This window comes from Pongo pygmaeus, chromosome 10 (genome assembly GCF_028885625.2).
Source record: "Pongo pygmaeus isolate AG05252 chromosome 10, NHGRI_mPonPyg2-v2.0_pri, whole genome shotgun sequence".
Lineage (NCBI taxonomy): Eukaryota > Metazoa > Chordata > Mammalia > Primates > Hominidae > Pongo > Pongo pygmaeus.
In genome coordinates, this window is record NC_072383.2 from 3,245,148 (window position 1) to 3,270,635 (window position 25,488).

The 25,488-nt window shown below is 53.3% G+C and overlaps 1 protein-coding gene across 5 annotated transcripts in view; it reads left to right on the forward strand.

Moving 5' to 3' along the window:
* The window catches only part of TSPAN9 (tetraspanin 9), a 205,602-nt gene that overhangs the window by 118,611 nt on the left and 61,503 nt on the right, over positions 1 to 25,488 (forward strand). For 4 of the 5 annotated variants that reach the window (XM_054443905.2, XM_063672335.1, XM_054443907.2 and 1 more), the window contains one exon: positions 3,161 to 3,240. In XM_054443905.2, coding sequence (XP_054299880.1) covers positions 3,178 to 3,240 — 63 coding nt within the window. In that variant the 5' untranslated portion in view covers positions 3,161 to 3,177. Of the gene's footprint in view, positions 1 to 2,885; positions 3,241 to 25,488 lie in introns of those variants that run through there. The other variant, XM_054443904.2, reaches the window with a different exon arrangement.

Below are 25,488 nucleotides of genomic sequence, written 5' to 3' on the forward strand. Positions count from 1 at the left end.
CTGCCTGTTGTTTCTCCCTACCTGCTGGGGACCATCCCAACCCCAAGGCCCAGACTTCTGAGGAAGTGGTTAGTGGCACAAATTCATTTATAATCAGAAATGAAGATGGAAAGATCTAGGGACAATGAGGAAACTATTCTGCCTGGACAAAGCGTGAGCTGGGCAGAAGAGATGAAAAAGGGTTAGGAGGTAGAGGGGGCCACCCTGCAAGGGCCCTCCGTGACACCAGGCCCCCATCTGAGACTGGTAGGATCAGCCCCTCCAATTTGTTCAGTCTTATGTCCTCAGACTCTCCTCACATCCACCAGCTGACTTTATGCTTGTAACACCGCTAGGAGGTAGGCTCTTTTAATCCCCATGTTAAAGAAGAGGAAATGGGAGCTCAGAAAAGCAAACTGCCTTGCCCTTGATCACACAGCTAAAAAGAGCTCAAAGTGAAAAACAGGTCTCTTGACTCTTGGTCCGGCTGGTAAATGATCTATCCTTGCATCAAAGAAGTAATGTTGTGAGAATGAAGTGACAGCCATGGGCCCCTCAGAAGCGGCCAGAGGCTGCAGAGGACAAAAGACATTAGCCATGCCAGTCAGGCAGCCCTGATGCTACATCAGGAGGCGACTAGACATCTGCCCCTTCATCTGCAGACAGCATCGGTGGGACTGCTGTGCCGAACCCAGAGAGAGTAGCTGCTGGTGGCTGTAATACACACTAGGTTTTATTGTTGGGGTCCCCATCTGAGCTGGGAAGGGGCTCAGGATGGTAAAACCACTGCAGGTTCCTTTAAAGTAAGGGAGCTGCACTCAGAATGGGAGAGCTCTCACCTCTAGGAGGCGGGCCTGCCAGGGAGCCAGTGAGGCTGCAGGCTCACCAGCACAGGTCACCACAACAGCTCTGTGATGAGGGTCTGGAAGTCCCTCTGGCTGGAATTCATGTCCCCCTCCCACCATAGCCATGCCTGTTGTGGTAGCTCTGTGTCTGCCCATTTGTGCTGCCGTGGTGATTAATGCCCTTCTGTCTTCCTAACTGGATTGTGGCTGCCTGAAGGGCAGGGAGCCCCACTTCTCATATCTGTTTCTTCAAGGGCCTGGCCCAGGGTTTAGCACACAGTTCTAGGTGTGACATGAATACCTGCTGGCATCCAGGGAGGACTTTTCACACCCACAGCCCCAGGTAGGACATGAATTCTTCCATCCAGCCATCCCTATTGAGCGCCTCCCAGAGGCCAAGCCCTGTGGTACGGGGTGGGGTTACAGAACCTGGTAAAATGTGGCTCCTGCCCTCGGGTGCTCTCAGTACTGTCTTCCTGAGTGACTGGAAGGGTAGCAGAAAAGAGAGGTGGGCTCCCCACCCGCAAGTCTTCTAATCCTCATCATTTGCAAAGTGTGGTGTCCCGGTCGGCAATGCAGACTTCTGCACCAGCCCAAGGGAGGCTGCCCAGTTGTAGTGTTTTACGGTAGGATGTTCCCAAGCCCCGAGCAAAAGCTCGTTTCTCTGACCTCACGGGAGAGCACCCAGACAGTGGCCAAGGGCACCCCTACATCACTCTTGGCACAGGCGGGGTGAGGAAAGGCAAGGTAGGACCCCGCTTCGTCCACCTGTCCCTGTCAGCCTGCCTGGGGTTCCAGCCGCCGCAGCGTCCCAACCGAGAACGCGGGGCAAGGGTTCGCGCAGCTGCAGGAGCCTGGCGGAGCGGCTTGTGTGCGCGCCCGTGCGTGCGCGCCGAGGGGACGGAGAGGGCGGCGCGCACCCCGCAGAGGCCCCCAGCGCTTTCCGATACCTCGCGCCTCCCCGCGGTCCTTTCTCCCTGTGCGCTCTAGCCAGACCCACGTGTGCAAAGGCATGGGGGGGTGGGGAGGCGTGTGTGTGAGAGAGTGTGTGTAGGTCTGTCCGGGAGACCGCGTGCCCTGGCCGGACAGGCCCCCAAGTGCATAGGGGGCGGCGGCCAGTCGACAGCGGCCGCGCTTCTGTCCCCCTCCAGTCCTTCTCCCCAGACCTTTCCTCTGGCTTGCTTGGGCCGTGGGTACCTCCAGCCATCCCCCTCCTTTCGCCGCCCCCTTGCTCCGGTAAAAGAGACCAGCGCTTTCCGTTGAAGGTTCTGGTTCACCCCTCAGCTGCAGAGCCCTTGACATTTAGCGAGTGCTCGCGGCGCACTTGTTTAGGCACACAGCAGAACGCTAATCCCATTAAAGATAGTGTGTCATTGGGGAGGGGGTGGCTCCCCAGCGGGGCCGGGAAGGCCTCGCGCCCATTGGTTGAATGCAAAGCAGGGGGCGGGGCGGAGGGCCCGGGGAGGGGGCTCCAGGCGATTTCAGAGTCGCGAGTCGGGGCCGGGATTTCGCAGGGAAAGCCCAGCGGTTGCAGCTGCGGCGGGTCCCTCGGCACTGTCCGCCGCGCGCCGGGGCAGCCCAGGGCCGGCGGCAGCTCCGCAAAGTCGCGGAACGAGAGGAGGCGGAGCGCCGGCCAAGTGGTGGGGCTCAGCGCTGGGGCTGGGCTGGGCTGGGAGAGGTGTGCCCGGGGAGCCTGGATCCCGGTGCCCTTCTGCCTCGTGTGGAGCGGCCAGTGCGGCCAGAGGCGAGCTGACGCCCTGGAAAGAGAAATCAAATTGCAGCCTCCCCAAAGACGCTGAGTTACGCGGGCGAGCCGGTTCCCGGGGACCGTTCGCGAGCGCGCAGAGAGCCGCGCGGCGCCGCAGAGCCCTCCCGGGCCCGCCGGCTAGAAGCAGGGCGCCGTCCGAGAGGCAGCAGCCCCTGGGCGCGGGGTTCGGCCGCGAGTGCGCCCCGGTGCAGAGAGGGGGCGTGCAAGGCTCCGCCGGCCCTCCCGCAGCCCGCGCCCGACTTGGGCGCCCCCTCCGTCCCATTCTGGGAGCGATGCCCCCCGCCCCTCGCGCCCCCCGGGAACGCCGCAAGCATGGAGAAGTCGAGTAGCGAGGATTCTTCGATCCATCGGAGTCCATCTTTGGACAGCAAGGACTCGGACTTTGCCAAGCCGTCCACCTCCGGCCGCCCGTTCGGCCGCGGCTTCACGGCCGGCGCCTTCTACGGCACCGCGGGCTCCCGGGGCCAGAGCCGCGCCGAGGCCGGCATTAAGACCGACAAGTACAATGCACCCAAAGGCAGCAAGTACGTGGTGTTTTACCTGGACCTGTCCTTTGTGTTCCTCCTAGAATTTAAGAAGTGCAACATGGCCAGGGGCTGCCTCTGCTGCTTGAAGTACATGATGTTCCTCTTCAATTTGATATTCTGGGTAAGTCCTTCCGTTTCTCTCTCCCTTTGCCCACTTCTCCTCCTCTTGGCTTACCATAGCGTGAATACCCTTTCCCTCTTCGGTGCTGCATTGCTCTGCTCCCTGCACAGAGGTAAGTGTGCTTTTTAAAAAAATTGCCCCCGCCCCCCTTTCATGCACCTTTGTCTTTCCTTTCTCCCTCTCTTTGGTGGCTGAATGGGGGCTCTAGCTTGCCTGTCTTCAGGAGAGACTTGCTCTACTCCTAGGAGGCTGGCAAAGTTTGGCACCACCTCCTTCCCCTATAAGAAAACCCAGGCTGCAAGTGCCTCCGACTGGGCAGCCTGCAGTAATGGCTGTGGGCTCAGAATTTTTAACAGCTGTGAGCCTGAGTTGGAGATAGGCACAAGTGAGGATGTATTTCTGAGTTTCTTCTTGTATTCCTCCTGAATGCACAAGAATACAATCTGCAGCATTTTATGGCAGTGGGTTGGAGGGGGGCGGGGTGTAGAGGCCACATCTTCCCACTCCTTTCGGTGAATCCCAGGAAAAAGAGGAGGAGCCCCTGGCTCAAGCCGATGGACCTGCTTGCTAGTCCTCAGATGTGCTCCCGGGTTGGGGCCTGGGTGGGAAAGGAGGGGTGTGGGGGCATGCTGCCATCGGGTGGCTGGCTGCTGCTTTTGAGGGATTGCAGTGGACCGGGCAGGGAGCTGGCCGGCCACGTGCTTCCAGGTTCTGGGAGCCCCAGTGGCCGGAAGGGACAAAGGGAGACAAGCAGGGTGCCCCTGTCCTTGGTGAGAGGCACTTTTCTAGAGAAGGTATGAATGGGTAGGGCAGCTGGGAATTGCTGTCTGTCCTCTGTGTGACTCTGGAGGCTGTGCGCACATATGTGCACGTGCATAAGAAATACTGGTTAGGAACATTTGAAAACTTCTTAAATTCATCTCGAATCGTTCCTTCATCCCAACTGCCATCTCTGCCTTTCTTCACCCAAGCCCTGACATAGCACAGATGTTTGGCTCTGTCCCAGAGTCTGTCCTGCCCACTGGAGGCTGTCAGCTGCCCGCTGCCCGTGGTCCAGGAGGAGCACTGGGGGCAGGAGAAAGTCATTCAGAGTGAAGTTGCAGCTGTGCTGAAGAGGCATTCAGCTTTTGTGTGGAGTGATCCACATTAGCTGAAACACTTTTTAGGGTGGGGATGTGTGTGGAGGGGGTGATTTTTCCCATAGAATGACAAGCGCAGGAAGAAGACTGGGCTCTAGTCTTGGTTCTGCATTAGCTTCTTGTGTGACCTTGGGCAAATCACTTGGTCCCTGAAGGACTGGGCTTCCTTTCGGGTCCAACAGGGGCTGTCGTGATGGTCTCCCTGCTTGTCCTCACCTCACTAGTTACATGCCATCTGAGGTGGGGGGCAGGCATCCTCATCGTCTCTCTTGGGGAGAGAAGCCCCCCTCCCTGCCTGGGGTGTGGGCTGCTTTTCCAAGGAGACTGGTTTGAGGTGACTCGAGTTGGATTCCCCTAGTTGTCACCATGGGTTGGGCCCTCCAGCCACCCTATTAGGATGTTACCTGTCATGTGCCTAGAGTTTTATGGAAGCTGGGGCAGATAGTCTCATTCTTTTTCTGGTGGCGAGCACCACTGGAACGTCTCTGGCTGCCTGTGGGCCAGTGCCTCCTGGTCCTGTGACCCAACTGCCAGCATCTGTCAGCCAAGTACTGGTGTGTGCTTCCCTGGTGCCTTTGGATTCACACGAATGCTGTCCTTTTCATTGTTTACAGCTTCCTTCTCCATCCTTTTTTGTAGTCTCAACTTACCTTTTTGTTTTGCCCCACCCTGCCTATATTAAGCCTTATTAGGAAGACCCTGGGGCCTGTAACCCCACTCAGCTGCGCTCACTCCTCCCAACCCCCACCCTGCCACCTGCTGGCCGGAGTTGGTATAACTGCCTGCGGTGCCTTTCTTCTCCAGGATGGGCCCGACGTGGTTTGGCGACCTCTTCACTGGCTAGTACGGTGATCTGTACCCTGCACATTGTAGGCCCTCATTATATGTTTGTGAGTGAATGCATGGAGGGCCAGAGCTGTAAATCCACAACATGTTGTCATGTGGTAGTGGTTCCTGAGTTCCATTTGATGGGGAAGAGAAGTTAGATCTCACACTTGACTCTGATAAAGGCTCTCCTAGCGCCATAGCTATGGGATGACAAGCGATTCTTCCCATCTTCCCTTAAAAGCTTGGCAGAGGTTAATGAGCTAGTTGGTGGAATATATTTTCGTTATGGTTGATAGCGAGAGAACTTGCTGTCTCTTCCTAATTAGAAGGTACTGATTACACTCTCTTTACCAGGCAAGGAGTTGTTCTCTCCTGGATTCTGACTTTTCTGATTACTTAATATTTTCAGAATTCCCATGACATGCTGTAAGCAGGGAAAAATTGAATCTCCAAGACTCACTTCTTGTATGCTAGTAGCAAATGAGATGATGAAATAAGACATAGACCTTAGGTAAGATGGGGAATTTAGCAGAAGACAAGTTCATGCTTGTGTGTAAGAGTGTTTGCCACTGTGTTTATCGGGAGGTGGAGGAGCAGGTGCAGCAGGGTGTTGGCCAGGATTTGGGGGCGGTGGGTCACTGTGCTCCACTCAAATGGAGGCTTCCTGCAGGCTGGTGCTTGGCCTGATACTGGGGAAGGAGCAGAGGAAAGAGCAGAATGGGAAGGGAAAACCTCAAAGGCAGGTGGGGTGTTGATGAGTCAGGCTCCCTGGGAGGCCTCTGTTGCTGTCTTGTGCAGGGGGGCAGGGGGAGCGTGCAGGCTGGGTCAAGCCCAGCCCTCTGGGACCAGGTGCAATTGTTAGGAATTTTGTAGCCTTAACTTGTTGTAGTCTTGTGGCTCAGATCCAAAAAAGAGGCTTTTCTGAAGGATTAGAGTTGAACCTGAGGCCTGCAATCAATAGATAGAGCTCTTCCCATAGATCCGGGAGTCTACCCGGTATTTCTCCAAACTCACTACTGCTGCCAGCCCCCCCCGCCCCCCCGCCTCTGAGCGCTTGGGAGGATTCCCATGTGGAAGAGAGGTGCAGCTGTCGTACACTGCAACCCTTCACAGGCGTGCATGGGTTCCTCACCACTGGGTGGAGCTTCTAGGGTACTAGTATTGGTGAGGGCTGGGTGACGTCACTGGGGGTAGGCTGGGAGGTGGAGCCACACAGCCCATGGTCCTCCTCCTTACTAAGAAAAGTGCAGGTGCCTTACAGGCTGCTGGGTGCCTGCCTGCTTGTGGGGGTCCAGGTCTGCTCCTGACACTGCGACTTCAACCAGACAGTGCTAGCCATGTTGGCAGCCCAGTGCACTGTGGGAATCTGGGGCCTCCAGGAGGGCAGCAAGGTGAGGGTAGAGGAGAGGGAGTCAGTGGTCACTCCTGACTGAGTCCCATCTCCTCTTGTCTTCTGCATCCCCTGCCCCGACTCTCAGGGCTAAAGACAATGCTGGCTTCTAGGTGGATAGGGAATAGGAGGTTTGAATTGGGACAAAAATTTCCCCATACTGAGGATCCCGTTCCCCAGTAAGCACACTCACCCTAAGGGATTTCTCCTAGCACTGAAAACCATCTGGGCATTTTCCTCAGTCAGCCCCATCTCTGGGTCCTCCCAGGGCCATCTGGTAGAATACTGGTAGTAGAGATTAAATGATTCTAAGCCCCTCCCAGAGGGCAAAGGAGGCTCAGAGCTTCAAACTGTGAGTAGAGAAGAGCGTATAGGGGTGGGCTGGAAAAGGGCCCTCTGAATGCTGGGGTCATGTGTACCCTTCCTGGAGTAGCAAGTCCTGATCCCGCCCGACTCTTCCCAGCCCAAATCAAGTTCCTGTCTGATGTTGGGGGGCGGGGGGGGCGGGGCTGGGGCTGCTGGCATAATTGCTACTTAGGATAATGGTCATTTTTCATGCTTGCCAGCAGAGCTGTCCCATCACTTTAAATTATGGCTGGCAGAGCAGTGACATTCTGGCCCATTGGAAAGCCTATTCCTTGTGGATCGCTCTCTTAATGAAGGCTAATTAGCTGAGGAGGCCGTGTTCAGCCAGCCTGCTGGAACAGGGGAAAGGTTGGTGCAGGGTGGCCCCGGGCAGAGTGCTGATGGGGCCCTGATTAAACTCCCTTAAGTGAGGTCAGGGCCCTCGCAGACGCTGGCTGCCTTAGGGTGCAGGCAGCATGGTCAGGCTCGCCAGCTGCATTGGTGGCACACGCTCAGTACTGTCTCAGCCATGTCACGAGTGCCTCTGTGGGCTCCGGCTGGGGTCTGTGCACGGTCAGTGTTGGGTGGCCTAGAGTGTCATAAGGAGTCTATGGGGTGCCTTCTGTCTGAAAACAGGAGTAAGTGGGCTCAAGGGTCCCAGCAGGGAGCTCGGGTTCGGACCTGGCCTCACCTGGCCTCTCCAGGCAGAGGAGACACAGGGTAACCTGGGCAGCAAGAGGCGCTTAGGGCCCCCCCAGAGTGCTCAGGTGTGAGGGGTTCAGGCTGTCTTCCTAGAGGGCTGCAACAAGTAGATCTTAAGGGTGGGTCAGGCCTGCCTCTGCTGGGGGAAGGGGGACAGGTGCGGGGCCTGGCAGATACCCCGAGACTCCTGGAATGTGGCCGTGAGGGAATGCCAGGTCTGTGTTCACTTCCTCTCCACAGCATTAAAAATTAAACTTCCTTGTCTTAATATCTATTTTTAAATCTTGTCAGAGCAAGCATTGGTGTCAATCAGGAGGGGGTGGGGAGGAGGCGGGTAGAGAAGAGAAAGTCCCAGTTGAAACAGGGTAAGCAGCTCGCTCTAGCCTGAGGAAAGGGCTGCTGGGCCCTCCACCCTGGCCCGTGAAGAGCACAGAAAACACCCTCCGGCCTCTTCCCCAAATGGAGAGGCCTTGTCCTCCCCTGCTCCTACCTCCAGGCGCCTGGGTGCCCTTGGCTGAACTTGGTGGCAGACTCTGTGGCCAGAGGCCTTCTGTGGCTTATCAGGGTGCTGGGGTCCCAATTGGATCCATTCACTCATGCCACAACTATTTACTGAATGCCCGCTCTGTGCACAGGATCCTCCAGTTGGTGAGAATGGGCTGACTGGGCTCGCACAAGGCAGATCAGTTTTCTCATGCCAGGAAGTCGTGGAATCGAGAGGTCATCTGGCTTGTCCTGCGCTGAGCATTTGAACACAGGGCTGCCAAGGGAGAGGTGAGAGCATTCTAGGGTGAGGCAGCGGCAGGCCTGCACCCAGAGCCCTGGTGGCCTGACTTGTCCTTTCCTCCCCTCTACGCCCACACAGCTACATTCTGACTCTCCTGCTCGAAAATGTTTATTCCTGTCAGAAAGAGAGGTGAGAAAAAGAGCCTTCTTTTTTTTTTTTTCCTCCTTAGTTTGAAAAAAAGAATCAGCGAATCCTGTGGCCTTCTGTTTCTTCCACTGAAAGGGTTGGCAGATGCTCTGTGGCTAGTTGAGCACCTGCCGTAAGCCGGGACTTTGAGCTGCTCAGAGTTGCGTGGAGAAGTCAGACACATAAGCAGATCATTACAGTTCTGAGTGGTAGCTGCTTAATAGAGCTCCTTAATGGAGTAACTAATACTGCTTAATAGAGACAAGATATAGAGATAACAGAGTAGAGCAAGTGACACCTGGGTTTTGAAGGATGAATAGGAGTTTACTGATTAGATCAGACTAGGGGGTCCAGGGCAGGGAGAAGGGTGGGAAGAGAGAACACATTGGTCCAGAGACTATGCCAGGGGAGAGCTAGCAGCCCAAGGGGGAGACAGCACCTGCTGGACACATGCAATGGGCTGAACCCATAGAAACAAAGGGTCGTGCCAGTCTGGTGGCACCCTTCAGGAACGGCTTCTGGGGGTGGAGAGTTTGGAGTGGGTTCCGAAGTTGAGGGGTGCTGGCCTATGGGAAGGTATGCAGCAGTGCCTGGGGATGCTGGCTTTCCAGGGCTCCTAGGTCAGGGTTGTTTTGTTTTTCTGGCAGAGACCACCGTGACACGTCTTGCTGTGTCACTCGGGCTCAAGCTATCGCTGTAGGTAATCCAGCTTTAGAGAGATGCCCCTGTTTTCTCCCCCCTTTCCGGCCTCTCCCATCCAGCTGTGATATGCCCGTTTATTTGGTTCCAGTTAGGAAGCTTTGAAGCCGAGCTAAACCCATCGGGCAGAGTTAAGTCTTCTGAGCCAGCTTTGTCTCTGCTCACATTTGAAAGCTAATCTGCCAGCAGAAGTGGTGGGGGGTTGGGGTCCGATCCTGGCAGGGATGTTAAAAATGGCAGACGGTCAGGCGGGGGAGCAGCACAAGGTCGAGATGTGGCTTCAAACTCGACTCTTTAACCAGCCATGGGACTTCAGGGGAGATCTGAAACCTCTTCTCACTTAGTGAGTCCCTGGTTTGATTCAGGTGGGGTCTGCCTCCTCTCCTGTGCACCCCAGCAAACTTTGAAGGCTCCCAGGAGAACTGGAGAAGCCCTTGGGCAGGGGACGCTGCAGGATTTCAAATCTCCCTTGCAGTGGCTAGCTTACTGCATCGGGACCACGCAGAGAGGCCCTGTTTTAGTAGCTGGTGGGGGGTGAGTGACCGGCCAAGGAGGAGAGGGGCAGGGCCCCGCTTTCAGGTAGCTTTCTTTCCACTTCAGGGGTTCTTCACTAGAGCGGATGTTCACATCAGCCGGGCAGCTTTTACATGAACAAAGCCCGACCTGAGTGGGAGCCTCCAGAAGTGAGGGCTGTGTTTTGAAGGTATTCCTTAACGTCTTGCTGTCTGGTTTCCTCGCCTTGGACAATACCACTTCTCCTATAGGGCCGTGCTGAGGCCTGCAGGAGGTGCTGTGTGCATGATGCAGGTCTACTGCTTAGCAGGAGGCCTGGCACCTTGGACTTCGTGCACAGGAGCTGTGGTTGTTAGTATTACTGTAGCTCCTGCAGTGAGAGCGTATGAATAGGAAGTTAGGTGCCCACGGGTTGGAGTACGGACCGCTTGGATGACAATGCCAGGCAGGGCGTTGGAGCCCTGGGAGGAGCCCCAAGTGTCCCTCGGGCTGGGGATTGTTCTGAATGTCTTCGGACCTTCGGGGTATATGGGAGAATGGGGGCAGCTGAGAGGGCCAGGGAGGTTTCTTGGAATGAGAGTTATAGGTTGGAGAAAGCAGTGGAGGAGGATGTGGTCTCTGACCCCAAGGCCTGCAGCTGCACCTGCCACGCCTCTTGGCCTCCCAGAAGGGGCAGCTCCACGTGCTTCTTCTGCCTCCCTTTGTCCTAGGAGTGACGAGTGGGGCCTGGACCCAGCCAGCTGGGCTGGTGGTCACAGTGCGGGGCCCCCACGGGCCCTTTGGTGGATGTTGGATTCCACTGGGCAGCTTGGCTTGTGACCTGGGCTGATCAGGACACAGCACACAGGGCTCCAGGTCTGGGTCACTTTCCCAACCAGAAACACCATCACCTAAAATAAGTGACAGTTGTAAAATACATCATATGTAAATTCATGTACTTAAAAAAATCATAAAACAAACGGCTACCCACTTAGAAGCCTAGCTTATGAAATAGAGGACTTTCTATACCCATGAGCCTCTGTGACCCCCAGCTTCTGCCTGAGAGAGCAGCATTCTCTTTGAAGCTTGTGTGAAGTGTACTCCACATGTATTGGCATTCTTAAACACAGCATCATTTAGTTTGACTGATTTTTAAACTTTTGGTAAACAGAATAATTCTGAATGTAGTTTTAAAAATTCAGCGTTGTGCCAGGCGCAGTGGCTCATGCTTGTAATCCCAGCACTTTGGGAGGCCAAGGCGGGCGGATCACGAAGTCAGGAGTTCGAGACCAGCCTGGCCAACATAGTGAGACCCTGTCTCTACTAAAAATACAAAAATTAGTCTGGCGTGGTGGCAAGTGCCTGTAGTCCCAGCTACTCAGGAGGCTGTGGCAGGAGAATTGCTTGAACCCAGGAGGCAGAGGTTGCAGTGAGCCAAGACCACACCATTGCACTGCAGCCTGGGTGACAGAGTGAGACTCTGTCTCAAAAAAAAAATAAAAAAATAAAAATTCAGCGTTGTGTTTCTGGATTCATTCATGTTGATAGTTGTGGCCACAGTGCACACCTTTTCGTGGCTCTGTAGTATTTCATTACGTGAATGTGCTGCAGGTGTATTCTTCCGGTGATGAACATTTGGGTTATTTCTTCTTTTTTCTAAACAACACTTCTGTAAACATTCTTGTATAAGTCTTCTGGTGTACATGTGGAGGCGTTTCTTTAGGACAGTGCTTCTGGAAGTATCTATGGTGGAGGACTGTCTTTTAAGTTTTTAGTTCTCAGAGGTGGTCCTGCTGCACGTGACTAGTACACGGTTCAGAGCACACGTGACTCACCTGACGAGCTCAGCTGTACCTGAGTGAGTCAGCTGATGGTGCGCTGGGATGTTCTGGCAATGTCAGATTGCTATAAAAGTTTCTAAACGTGGGCCAGGCGCGGTGGCTTACGCCTGTAATCCCAGCACTTTGGGAGGCCGAGGCAGGTGGATCATGAGGTCAGGAGATCGAGACCATCCTGGCTAACACGGTGAAACCCCATCTCTACTAAAAATACAAAAAATTAGCCGGGCGTGGTGGCGGGCGCCTGTAGTCTCAGCTACTCGGGAGGCTGAGGCAGGAGAATGGCGTGAACCTGGGAGGCAGAGCTTGCAGTGAGCCAAGGTCGCGCCACTGCACTCCAGCCTGGGCGACAAGAGTGAGGCTCCGTCTCAAAAAAAAAAAAAAAAAAAAAAAATTAGCCGGGTGTGGTGGCAGGTGCCTGTAGTCCCAACTACTTGGGAGGTTGAGGCAGGAGAATGGCGTCAACCCAGGAGGCCGAGCTTGCAGTGAGCCGAGATCACGCACTGCACTCCAGCCTGGCCAACAGAGCAAGACTCTGTCTCAAAAAAAAAAAAAAAAGTTTCTAAGCGTGAAGCAGTTCCATGGACCACACCTTGAGGGGCACTGCTCTGGGTATATAGGAGTGTAATGGTACCATGGAGCTTCAGGATATGTACCTGCCACCTTTCCTAGATAATGCCAGATTGTTTTCCAGTAAGGATGTATCAGTGGACATTCCCACCAGTGGAAAGTCAATGGGAAATGGTTTTTGGCATTCTCCAGTACAGTGGATGTAAAATGCTATATTATAATGGTTTTAATTTGCATTTCTTTGATCACTAGTGGACATCTTTTCATATGTTCCTTAGCCATTCTTTCATCTTCTATGAATGCATGTTTGTCTTTTGTTCATTTTTCTATTGAGTTGCGTTTTTTCTAACAATTTTTAGGAGTTTTATTTATGTTTTGAATACTAATTTGTTAATTAAATGTATTGCAAACACAGTATGTAGCTTCCAGTTTATAGTTTGTCTTTTCACTTTCTTCATGGGGTCTTGGTAAACAGAAATTCTTTATTGTAATATAGTCAAATTTTCAGCCTCTTCTTTGTTAGACTGTACTTTTTATGTATTTAAGAAATACATGCTATCTCATGGATGTCTTTTTTTTTCCTTTTGAGGCAGGGTCTCACTCCTGTCAGCCAGGCTGGAGTGCAGTGGCACAGTCATGGCTCACTGCAGCCTTGACTTCTCTAGGCTCAAGTGGTCCTTCCATACCAGCCTCCTGAGTAGCTCAAACTATAGGCATGTGCTACCAAGCCCGGCTAATTTTTGTATTTTTTGTAAAGGTAGGGTTTCCCTATGTTGCCCAGGCTGGTCTCAACCTGCTGGGCTCAAGCAGTCCTTCTGCCTCGGCCTTCCAAAGTGCTGGGATTACAGACGTGAGCCACGGCGCCCTGCTTCATCTTTACAGCCTGGTAGTAAGACAGTGCTTGTCTCAACATAGTCAGTGCCCGTGAATTGTTGAATGAACGAGTAAATGACTGAAGATGAGTTCCTGGACTGATTTCTGGAAGCTTTTGTTTTTATATTTAAGTACTTAATATATTTGGAATTTATATTTGCATATAAGATAGGGCTCTGATTTTTCCTCCATAGCTCCATTGATTAACTAGTCCACCTTTCTGCATAGACCTGTACTGCCACCTGTGTTTCCGTGTATGCCTGGATCTTTTCCAGTGGACTATTTGTCTATCCTGGTGCCGCACTGTCTTCATTACTACAACTTTATAATAAGTCTCAATATCTGGTAGGGCAAATCCTTTCCTCTTAAGCTTTTTCAAGAGTATTTTGGCTGTTCTTGGCCCTTTGTTCTTTTGCATACATTTTAGAATTAGTTTGTCTTGTTTCACCAAAAATCAGTCAGCCAGCCTCTTCCCCCAAACCCTTTTGATATTTTGGTTGGCCTTTCATTGAATTCATTCATCTTCTTAGGGAAAATTGCTGTCTTTGTATTTCTTTCTTTTATTTTTTGAGATATAATCTTTCTCCATCACCCAGGCTGGAGTGCAGTGGTACGATCTCAGCTCATTGGAACCTCTGCCTCCCAGGTTCAAGCGATTCTTATGTCTCAGCCTCCCGAGTAGCTGGGATTACAGGCATGTGCCACCATGCCTGGCTAATTTTTGTATTTTTAGTAGAGATGGGGCTTCGCTATGTTGCCCAGGCTGGTCTTGAACTCCTGACCTCGTGATCCGCCAGCCTCGGCCTCCCAAAGTGCTGGGATTACAGGCGTGAGCCACCATGACTGGCTTATCTTTATATTTCTATTCATGAATATGAATAGTATTCTACTTATCTATTTCTATTCATGAAGATGGTATATTTCACCATACATTAGGTCTTCTTTAATGTCTTTCTGTAAAGTTTCATGAAGGTTTTATACATCTTATGTTATATAGAGACTTCTTTTTATATATTTTTTAAATTTTTTAATTTTTTGTAGAAACAGGGTCTCCCTGTGTTGTCCAGGCTGGTCTTGAACTCCTGGCCTTAAGCAATCCTCCTGCCTTGGCCTCCAAAGTGATGGGATTACAGGTATGAGCCACTGCACCCAGCCTAGAGACTTCTGATCTTCCATGATTTGCCACCCTCCTCCAGGGTTCAGCTGAGCTCTTGTGCACACGCACTGCAGACCTGATGAGGGAATGGGGCACCCAGAGATGAGGGGGTGGAGGAGCCAGCTAGCCAGCTAGTCTTCTAGTGGGTGCAGGTCAGGGGTGAGTACCAGGTGTGGTGCTCAGTGCTCTTGCCTAGCAAGGGGGGCCCAGTGTCTGTGTTCATGTCCCGCACCTGCCATCTGTCTTCTGATCAGAACAGGCTTTGTAGAGGAGGCAGGCTCTCCAGGGACTATGAGAAGGGTAAAAAGGAGAAGGCCTGAGAATCTGGAGGATGGAAGATGTACGAGGATCTGGAGGATGGGAGGAGGCCTATCCGGTGAAGGGATTGTGGACAAGCAGAGGGAGTGGGGAGGGTAGAGAAGAGAAGGCAGGAAAAACATGGTGATATTGGAAGCCAGAGAAAGGGGCTAATGCAAAGGGCGTCAAACAGATCTGTGGAGCGCTAGTAATTGCTTGGGCACAGCGGTGTGCTGGTTGCAGAAGACCCCTTTTAGCAATGGCGCTTTGGATCACGCGGGGAAGGGCATTAAAGAATGCCAGGTGGAGGAAGGTCTAGAGGACGTGGGACTGTGGCTGGGCAGGTGACCTGGGGAGTCTGTCTGCAGGGGTCTCTAAGCAAACGGCAGTTGCTGGCAGTGAGGATCCTGTGCCTTCTGTTCTCTGGACAGTGAGGGCGGGTGTGTTCTGAAGCCTCACTCTGCCCCCTGCCCTCTCAAGGGGGGCTTCCCCCGCTTGTTGGCAAGAGCTCATTGGACCCAAATCAGAGCGACAGCTTGTCAGGCCGATAAGCCTGGGCTCTGGGCAGGAGCTCTGTGATGTCTGAGCCATTTAGGACACTCATCGTGACCAGTCCCTGGGGCTCAGAGGCCTGGTTGGGGAGGAGGTTCAGGGACCCTCAGGAGAGAGCAAGGGTGGAGGGAGGAACACTGATGCAGTCAGAAGAGGAGCTGAGTGCACGAGGTGCTCAATTTGTTCCCATTTATGGCAGCTAAAGAGAGCTGCAACGAAGCCCCCCTCCCTCCTCCTTCCAGCCCCCCTTCACCTGCCTCTTTCTCAGCCTGCCTGCTTGGGAGGAGGGGAGTCTGAAAAGTGCATATTTCACAAAAGCCACTGCATAGAGGGCTGTGGGTCTTACTCAGGAGCTGTGGGAGGAATATTGACAAGATTCTCTGCATTGCTGATTAGCTTTCTGTCTTCCCACCTAAATGGAGACTTCTCACAACTTGGGGCAGGGAGGGGCTGGGCTGGGTGGCCACCCAAACAGCCTGTGGGATCCTGGGGTGCCTGGCCATGCATCCTGCATTTCCTCCCCACTCCTAGAAGTGCAGGTGTGCAGCTCTTCTCAGAAGATGTGTGCCGGTTAACTCTCACTTGTATCTGGGATCAAAGTGGCAGAGTGGAAAAGAGCAGGGAGTTGATCCCAGAGACCTGGGTTCTAGTCCTGGGCATGCTTGCTAGCTAGCCGTGTGATCCTGGGCAAACTGCTTCCCTCTCTGGGCCTCAGTTTCCACATCTGGAAAATGATAGACTTGGACCAGCTCATCTCTGAGGTCTCTTTGGGCCCTGACGTTCTGTGGTTATATGTTTCTTTTGTTCCCTTTGTGTTTTTAAGGAGCTGATGATTATTGAGATATTTTATCTTCCTTATCCTCATAGTAGTGTTGGTAGAGTGATGGACCAGGGATGAGTTTCTTCTGTCTCATAGGTGGGGACACTGAGAGGGGACTGCCTCACCTGGACTGCGCGTGTGCTCAGTGTGCTGGAACTCACTGCCTGGACAGCACTGCCCTAGATTTTGCCATTCCTGGAGCTCACAGGCCTGGAGTGAGCGGCTGCCCACTGCGGGGCTGGGTCGGGACAGGAGCTCTGGGTTCCAGGCTGAACGGACCCCTGTTGGATTTGCCTCTTCGGACCTCCAGTTCCTTGCTTAGTGGTTGGGGGGGAGAATCTTCCCTGTTAGCCCATTTCCCACTTCAGGGTAGGAGGAAATGAAGTGGTTTCTGGGCCTGGGCAGGAGATGGGGCCACAGCCACAGCAGTCAGTTGATTTGAACACACCCTCCCCCCTGCAGGGGAGGGCCTTCACGCCCGCTAAGAAGGTGATGAGGGGGCGGGCTGCCGTATTAAGCACCCTCGCTACGCTGGGGAGAAGCTCTGCACCTTGTTTGACATACAGAACTGTCGCGGCTCCCTTCCTATTGTTAGAAGCCTTAATTACGATTGTTCCAATTCCTCCCTCCAGCAGTCGTCATTGTTTCTTCCTCCTTCCCCCAATCCCCCTGAACATGTCTTCAGGGCTGTTCCGTGGCGCTGTCTACCTCTCACCAGGCTCTCCCCTGTTCACCGCGCCCTTCTACCCTAGGCGGCCCTGACGGTCCACCTCCCTCATCCCCGGGCCTTGGCCTGCTCTCCCACCTGCTACCCCTTTAGAAAACAAACACATACCCTTCCCACCCCCATCCCCAAGTCTCCCCGTTAAACTCATGGCTCAAAGCCAGGGATGCTTTACCTTGTGTGTTGATTCAAGAACCTGTCCTACCCCCTTCTCTGGTGGTTGTGAGAATCCAAACCAAGAGAAGGGTGGTGCCTTATACTGGAAAGTACTGCACACATTTAGGGGGCGTCCGTGCACCACTGCCCCAGGCCATAGCTGGCTGGGGGAAGGCTTGGGCTCCCCTGCTGCTCTGCCATTGCCTCCCTGGGAGGATCTTTGACTTCAGCTTCTCCTCGGTAAGGTGGGAATCAAATCTTAATCAAATTTGCCTGGCCAACCTGGGAGACTTGTCCGTGGGCCACAATGGGATGGTGATCCTGAAAGTACTCTGAGGCCTAGGAAGGGTTCTGCTGATTGGAATCAGGATCGCCAGCTTATTTTTCTTTTCATGACTTCCTGTTGTTCTCTGTATCTATTTCTGTCCCATCTCTCCGCCTTCCTAGAGGGCCCTAAAGCTGTGCAATGGTTTGTTCCCTGCGGAATTTCTCCACCAGGCAGCCCCAAGTCATGTTGCTGGCTCCTGCACTTGCCTGCCGAGGCACCCCAGCGTCTGACACCTGGAGAACCCCACTTGTGGGCTGTCTGGGAAGTGTGGGGGTGGGAGGGACCCCTCATTTCCCTCCAGCTGCCATTTGCTGCTCTCTCCAGGCTCCATGGTGGGCCGGGCACAGCCTGTATCACAGTGGAGAACGTAGGTTGGTCCGGAGCACATTCCACTGGGACCTCTCTGTCTGGAGCCTGTATCAGAGTGGAGAACGTAGGTTGGTCCGGAGCACATTCCACCGGGACCTCTCTGTCTGGCTTGCTCAGGCTCATTTCTTCTGTCTGGGGACTTACAGGGATGAGCACGAAAACCTGTGCGTCCTGGAATCACAGGGACACGGCTCCATGTTCCCAGCAGTTGATCCGTTATCCCTGGTCACCCTGCTTCCTTCTCAGTCGCTCTGGCCTCTGCTCCCTCCTGGGGTCCTGGGCTGGGAAGTAACCTCAGTCTGTGCTCAGAGCCACCCCATCCCCCCCGCCCACCCACCCCAGCCCTGGGGCCCTCTGGGAGCTGGGGAGTCTGTGCTGTGATTGGCAGGAGTTGGACAGATTTGCTTGCCTGTGCTATCTGCCCGTGGGGCTCTCAGCCGGATCATCCTGTGACTACTGACTAAGCAGCCAGATGGCTTCTGCTGGGACCATCCAGATGTGGGAGTAGGTTTTGGAGGTGCTCATTCGTGCCCACATGGCCCCGGGTCCACATCTCTTTTGCTCCCCCGAGATGTCCAAGCTTACACTGGGCACTTGCTGGTCAGAGTGGTTGGGGTTCTGGAGGCGGGGCTTGGGAGGATATGGGGAGCTTCTCCAGTGTCAAGTCTCCCTTTTACCAGGATTTTCGTACCATCTCAAAGCACCCAAAGCTCTTCTCAAACACATCTCGTCAGTGGGGAGGCTTATACAGAGAGGGAGATGGGGTGCCTGGTGTCCAGGTCCCACTGGGCACAGGGCCTGCAGGGCTGAGGTGGAACCCACTGGAACCCGGAGTGGCCCTAGTGGGCCTGGAAGCCTGTTTGTCACAGGTGTGGTCCGGAGGCGGTTCTGGCTTCCAGATTCAGCCATGTGGATCCCCTAAGGGGTCACCTGCTGCCTTTCTCTCCTTTCAAAAACATCCATGTGAACTTTTTTCTCTGCAGACACCCTGGGGAGGTGAAAGCTCCTTGGCCAAAGCCCCCATCTCTAGCCTTGAGACACAGATCCCCAAGGCCCCTGCTTTGGAGGGCTCTGAGGGCTCCCTGGGTCCTGGTGAAGGTCCAGGCCAGGCCACCACCCCAAGGGCCCACTGTCCTGGGGGAAGCTGAGCCTCCTGAGTAGGCCCCTGAACTGCTTTTGGAGGAAGGGCTGGAGAGGAGATGAGAAGCGGCAGACTGGCTGAGAGACTGCTCGGAGGGCAGCCTGTTGCCCGGCTGTTTAATTTACTGGAGTTATTTTTCCTCATCGTTCCCTTTCTTTGGTGTTCCCAGGCTGCTATTCGTGGCTCTTTCCCTGCTGAGCTCTCTTCACGTCACTGTATTTAGGAGATAACTGAGGAGCTGAGCCTTCCACCTGCCCCTGGGGCTCATGCCCGGACCTTGGATGCCAGGGGCTGAGGTGTAGCATCCTGGGGTCCCTGATGGCAGTGTTCCCTGAGTTGGCTGGGGTTGGACTTAGATCTTGCACTCTAGGTGACCGGCAAGGGAGGTGGTCAGACACACCCTCAGCTTCTCTGACATCTGTCTAGCTATGGAAGTGTCATCCGGAAAGATCCTGCCCAGTGTTGCTGGGAATGAGCCACTCCTTCCCTTCTGTCATGCTGGGTCTGTGATGTCCAGAGGCCCTGTGTCACTGAGGCAGCGGAGAGGGCCCTGTTTGGGCTTGTTCTTGGAGAGGAGGAAGTTGAGTCACCCCAGACCATATTATTCCCTTTCACTTTCCCTAGGAAATTCAGAGACTTTTCCCTTTGGGAGGGGGAGAAGATGACCAGAACCCGCAGGGACTAAACTCCCCTGGCTTCAGCTGTCTGCTGCCTGCATCCCTTCACCCCTTCACCCCAGCATCTGATCATCTCTCCCTTCCCTGCTTCCAGGCCTTCTGTAGCCTGGTCTGGAAAGTGAGATGTAATATGGGGGAGAGAGCACGCGCTGTAGGGACAGGTGAGCTTGCTTCTCGGTGTCACCACTTCCTGTGTGTACAGTGCAGAGCAAGGTGCTTAACTTTTAGAACCTTGACCTTCTCATCTGTAAAATGGGTTGATGATAAGACTACTTTCTAGATGGGTTCACGGAGCAACTGAAACACTGTATGAAGAGGTTTCAGGTCATTGTGTGGTATGTAGTGGGTGTGTTGGGGCCAGCTGAGTTTTGCATGGGATAATGATACCCTCTGGGGTGGCATAGCCATGCTCCTTGGCAGGACAATATGGGATGTGTACAGATTTTGGGTGTCAATGCCTGCGTCCTGTGCTCAGCCCCCATTTTTTCCGTGGGCCTGGTTTTCTCTAGGCTTTGTTTTGGTTTTCTCTTCAGCAGAATGAGGTGTTCTGTGTCTCCCACCAACCCCAACTTCCTCGGGGCAGGGAGCAAAGGACAGATGAGGAGTGAGCTCACAACACCGAGTACTTTGAGGTCACAGCTGAGCTCAGGGAGAAGAGAAGGAGGGGTGTTCTGTGCTTTTAGGATGCTCCCTTGAGACTGCAAGTTTAAACTAGATTTGAAACCTCTTACTGAGCGCTCAAAAGGACCGCCAGGAGGAGACCTCTGGGGCCTGCACTGGTCAGACTAGCTAGGGATCTGGGTGGGGCTGTGATGGCCGGGACTTCTCACCTGGCCTTCTCAGGCACGCCTGGGTGGGCCAGGGGTGTTGGTGGTAGGAGCGGGGCTGGCTGCCTTCCTGAGGGCCTTGGCAGAGATGGAGTAAAAGATAAAAGCAGGACCTGGGAATGGGGAGGAGGAGAGGAAAAACGCAAAGGGGAAAGGAAGGAGAAGGTACCGGGAAGGCTAGCACACTAGCATTGGGGGCTGAGCCCGCTTGGCCGGGTGCCTCGGGCCCCCTCCCTTCCTCTCTGCAGTGATTAAGACATCACCAGCTGCCTATGTTCTTAGCCCCGCTGGCTCTCCGCTGCCAATAACAAATGCATCTGGCTGGAATCTGGGTCATTAAAAAAAAACAACCTGGTATTTCTCTTCTTCCTTTACCCCCCAGCAATCCGTCCTCTGGAATATAGCTGGAGCCCCCCAAAGAGAGGTCAGGAGTTGCAGAAAACCATGGTGGACATGTCAGCTGTCAGGGCCACTCAGGCAGCCAGCCAGCCACTCTTGCTGGATGTCTGTTTTCTGTTGTGTCTGAGTTGTTGTGAAGTGAAAGCCCCAAATGCAGAGCGATGTGCCAGAGACAAGGGTTTACAGGTGGCCCTTCCCACCCCCCGGGCGGCCGGGGGAGGCTGGACGGTGTAGTGGCTGTGATGGGGGCTGTGTGTGTAAGCTCCGAGTTGGACAGCCTTGGGTGTCGGTCACTGTTGCCTGTGTGATCTAGCAAGAATGTTTGACCTCTCTAGGCTCAGTTTTGTTCCTTTTTGTGAACAATGACAGTGACATGCAACCTGCCCCGTGCGGTTGTTGAGTGGGATGCACAGGGACTGTCCTAGCACAGCACTCAAGGAAGGGTGGCCATTGCCTTAGTTTGTCACCATCATTACCCTATCTCTGTTGAGTGGCACCTCCTGAGGGAGCTGTGTTTGCTCAGCCGCAGTACCGACCCCCATCTCCCGGTGTGGGTCGGGCACCTGCCCAAGGCGGACCTTCTGTGAGGATGGAGGGAGGGCACCTTCACCTCCTGCCTCAGGAGCCAAGAGTCAGCCAGACAGGCAGCTCTCTCAAATGGAGATCCTTTGAAGACTATAAAGATTTGTTTGTTGGTGGGTGCAGCGCACCAGCATGGCACATGTATACATATGTAACTTACCTGCACATTGCGCACATGTACCATAAAACCTAAAGTATAATAATAATAAAAAAAAAAAAAAAAAAAAAAAAAAAAAAGATTTGTTTGTACATCTTTCTCTGGGATTTGAGAATATAGATGAGTAGAGAAAAATGGAGGGAAGGTGGAAGGGATGCCTTAAAAAGGGAATGTTAGGGAGGGGAACATCACACACTGGGGCCTGTCGTGGGGTGGGGAGCTAGGGGAGGGATAGCATTAGGAGAAATACCTAATGTAGATGACGGGTTAATGGGTGCAGCAAAGCACCATGGCACGTGTATACCTATGTAACAAACCTGCACATTCTGCACATGTGTCCCAGAACTTAAAGTATTAAAAAAAAAAAAGGGAATGAGCCTGGGCGCTGTGGCTCATGCCTGTAATACCAGCACTTTGGAAGGCTGCGGCGGGCGGATCACCTGAGGTCAGGAGTTCGAGACCAGCCTGGCCAACGTGGTGAAACCCTGTCTTTACTAAAAATACAAAAATTAGCCGGGTGTGGTGGCGCATGCTTGTAGTCCCAGCTACTTGGAAGGCTAAGGCAGGAGAATTGCTTGAACCCGGGAGGCGGAAGTTGCAGTGAGCCGAGATCACGCCATTGCACTCCAGCCTGGGCGACAAGAGTGAAACTCTGTCTCCAAAAAAAAAAAAAAAAAAAAAAAAAAGGAATAAATCTAGGAAGTTTCTTCAAAGAGGCCTTACTAGTAGTTACCTGTAACAGCTACCATTTCTGAAGCTGACACCGTGCTGCGCCGTGGCCCAGGCTCTGAACCTGTGCTACCTTGTGTCTGACTGATTCCAAAGACTTCCGTGCTCTTATTTTGCCCTTTACTGTCCCAGGCTGGTAACAGACCAAGGAGTCTCACTGGGAGTAAAGCGCCCTCAGCGTTAGGAGGGCCGTAGGCAGATGCCTGCAGTGGGTCTAGGGTGCATGGGTGGGTACCCCAGAGGCTGAGCCTCACCTTCCTGACTTCCCAGCGGTACACGCATAGTCTGTGGCACAGCGTAGCTCACAAATATTGGCCGAGATGCTTCTTTGGAGCAGGCAGAGGTGAAGCTTCGTCGATTCTGCTGCACCCGGGCCATTGGCTGGGAGGTGGACGCATAGGAGAGGTCTGCAGAAGAATCTGATGTTGATGCGTTTTCCTGGGACCCACTGGAGGACCCAAGCCCGGAGGCTTAGTCCTGCTGCCTTGGCCTGTGGGGGATGTTACTGGTGTGCTGGGCCGGGGAAAGCCCAAACAAATATAATATGAGGTCTCAAAATAATATGAGACCTGTTTCCTGTGCTGCCGGGGAAGAGTGCACCACACCGCCCAGCACAGAGGGCTCTCGGTGGGAAGGCAGGCCCAAGAAGGGCTGTCATTTCTGGGTTCTTCTGTTCAGAGGACAGGGCCCTTCCTATCTTAGACCTTGGATGAGGAACACATTGGCTTTTCCCTGTGAGGTGGTTCCTGACTCTGGGGCCATCCTTCATCTGTTGCTCTTTTCCAAAGATGCAGAGAGATATTTCAAGTCTCCTTTTATGGCTCGGTGAATGGAGAGCCCTGGAGACTCAGCATCAGGCTGAACTTTTGCAAGCCTGTGGTTTGTTGGTGTGGGGAGGAGGGGAGAGAAGCCACGGGGACCGGGAGACTGGGTCGCCACCCTCAGCAGGTGGCCAAGACTTTCCAGGCTGTCCTGACTGCAGGCGTTGTTAGGGCAGTCCTCTTGTTGGGACCACACTCTAGGGTTTGCACCCATCCTTTACTGGTCCCTTCCCTTATTCATTTATTCATTCAAATATCTGCTTATACTGGGAAAGACAAAAGCAAGGATGAAACAGTCTTTGCCTTGTCATGGCTAGATTGTGCAACATATTACAACAGTTTATTTTCCATTGAATATAAGTTATTTTTTATTTAAAATTTTTTTCTTTTTTTTTTTTTTAGTCTCATTCTTGTCTCCCAGGCTGGAGTGCAATGGCGTGAATTTGGCTTATTGCAATCTCCGCCCCCCAGGTTCAAGTGATTCTCCTGCCTCAGCCTCCCAAGCAGCTGAGATTACAGGTGCATGCCACCAAGCCCATCTAATTTTTGTATTTTTAGTAGAGACAGAGTTTCACCATGTTGGCCAGGCTGGTCTTGAACTCCTGACCTCAGGTGATCCACCTGCCTTGGCCTCCCAAAGTGCTGGAATTACAGGTGTGAGCCACCGTGCTCAGCCTAAAAAATTTTTTTGAGATAGGGTCTCACTCTGTCACCCAGGCTGGAATCCAGTAGCATAATCACAGCTCACTGCAACCTTGAACTCCTGGGCTCAAGTGATACTCCTGCCTCAGTCTCCTAAGTAGCTGGGACTACAGGCATGTACCACCATGCCCAGTGAATTTTTAAATGTTTTGTAGAGATGGGGTCTCCCTGTGTTGCTTAGGCTGGTCTCAAGTAATCCTCCTGCCTTGGCCTTCCAAAGTGCTAGGATGACAGGTATAAGCCACTGTGCCCAGCCTAAAGAGAAGTTTTAAAGATACCTGAGCACCTAATTACAGCTTTCCTTTCGATGTTGTAAAACATGTTGTTTAAGGAATATGGGACGAGAGTATATTGGAAAGAAAGCGGCCAGCTGCCTTAGGTGCTCTGTTATTAATGCATTTCCTTAGACCCACGCAGGGTTCTCTAACTGTCTTTTCCTGAAAATTCTTCCAATAAACGTTTATTGAACTTTTACTATGCCCAAGGCACAGGGCTTGGTCCTGCTGGCATGCAGAAGGGAGGGACATGGCCACAGCTGCCCTGGGAAGAGGGGGGCATGTGGAGGGGGATCCCCACTTCCTATACATAGGGCCCTGGCTCCATCACAGATGAGGCCTGGTTGGTCTTGGGTCCATAACTTGTACTTTCAGAGTCAGGAGTAGCAGATGCTGGCAGGTTTGGAAACCTCGTCCAGGTTGGACTGTGGTGGTAGCAGAGGGATTAGCAGCAAGTGCTTCCTGGGCATTTATCAGCACACGTCTCCAGGCCAATGGGCCACCCCTGGCACCCCATGGCACTGCATCTGGATGGATTTACAGGGGTCTTGGCTCTCAGCCTCATCTCTGTTCCTTAAACCCGGCTGCCTCTCTGGATGCTGCCCAGAGGTGACGCTGATCAGATTGTGTAGGGAAGACTGTGTGACAGATGGCTCATTTTGTTTCCTGGGTCTGCAGCCCACATTCCTGCCAAGAGCATACCTGATGCAGGGCCCTTTCTGCAGTGGTCCTCAAGAAATATTAACTGGTAATGAGGACCAGAGACTGAGGTTCACTCGTGCTGGCTTCTTCAGGTCCTTGTTCTACCATGACTAATAGCCCTCTCCTTAAACCACCCCCCAGGTCCCACCCTGGGGTGAAAGACCAGCTGACCTGGATCCTCACTGCAGGTTTGTCCTACGGCAGAGATCCAGAGGGGGCCCTAAGTCACAGCTTTGGCCATCCAGACCCGGGGTGCCATCACTGGAAAGTGCCTGTCAGGCTAAGGCAGAGGGGTGGGGTGTGGGCGGGCTGTGCTGGCCCACCGGGCAGGTGAGGGGCCTGCAGGAGCCGAGTGCCTGAGCTGTCCTCCCCTGTCTATTAACTCCCCATTAGCATGCGTCAGTGCCATTGCCTCTATCAGTTTGATTTATGCCACCGCGGTTTTGCTTACAAATTAGAAGCCGCTATTGTGCTAAGTCGGCTTTAAAATCGATGCAGAGTAATTGCAGTACATGGGTAGTTGGACGACATTAACATGAGAAATGTGCTGTAGTCGTCATCCTTGGAACAAACATGTCCAATTACAGTGAAATTCTGTACTCTTCGCCCGGCTAATTTGAACACAGCTCACCGCCAAGGCCTCCTCCAGCATGGCCAGCCCTGGGCAGAGATCGTCACGAATGGATTTGATGGGAATGGGGCTGGGGACTGTCATGTTGAAGTCCCGTGGAGATGTGGGACAGGGACCTCATTTGTTCCAGAGCCTGTTCCAACCCTCCCTGGCTTTTGTGGCATGTTTTCTATGTAGTTTGCGGCAAGGATGCGTTGGACATGGAGTAACAGCCCCGAGACCTTCCTGCAGTACTGCATGTGTGCGTGTCTGTGCTTTGGTTTGTCTGTGTGTCTACCTTGTTTTAGAGTAAAAAAGTGAATCTGAGGCCAGATCATCAGTCTGCACCTGCCTCTCCAGCAGTCCCTGCATTTCCTCACCTATAAAATGGGAAGGGGAACACTCCTCATGGCGCTGGTTCAAGTATTGAGCGAG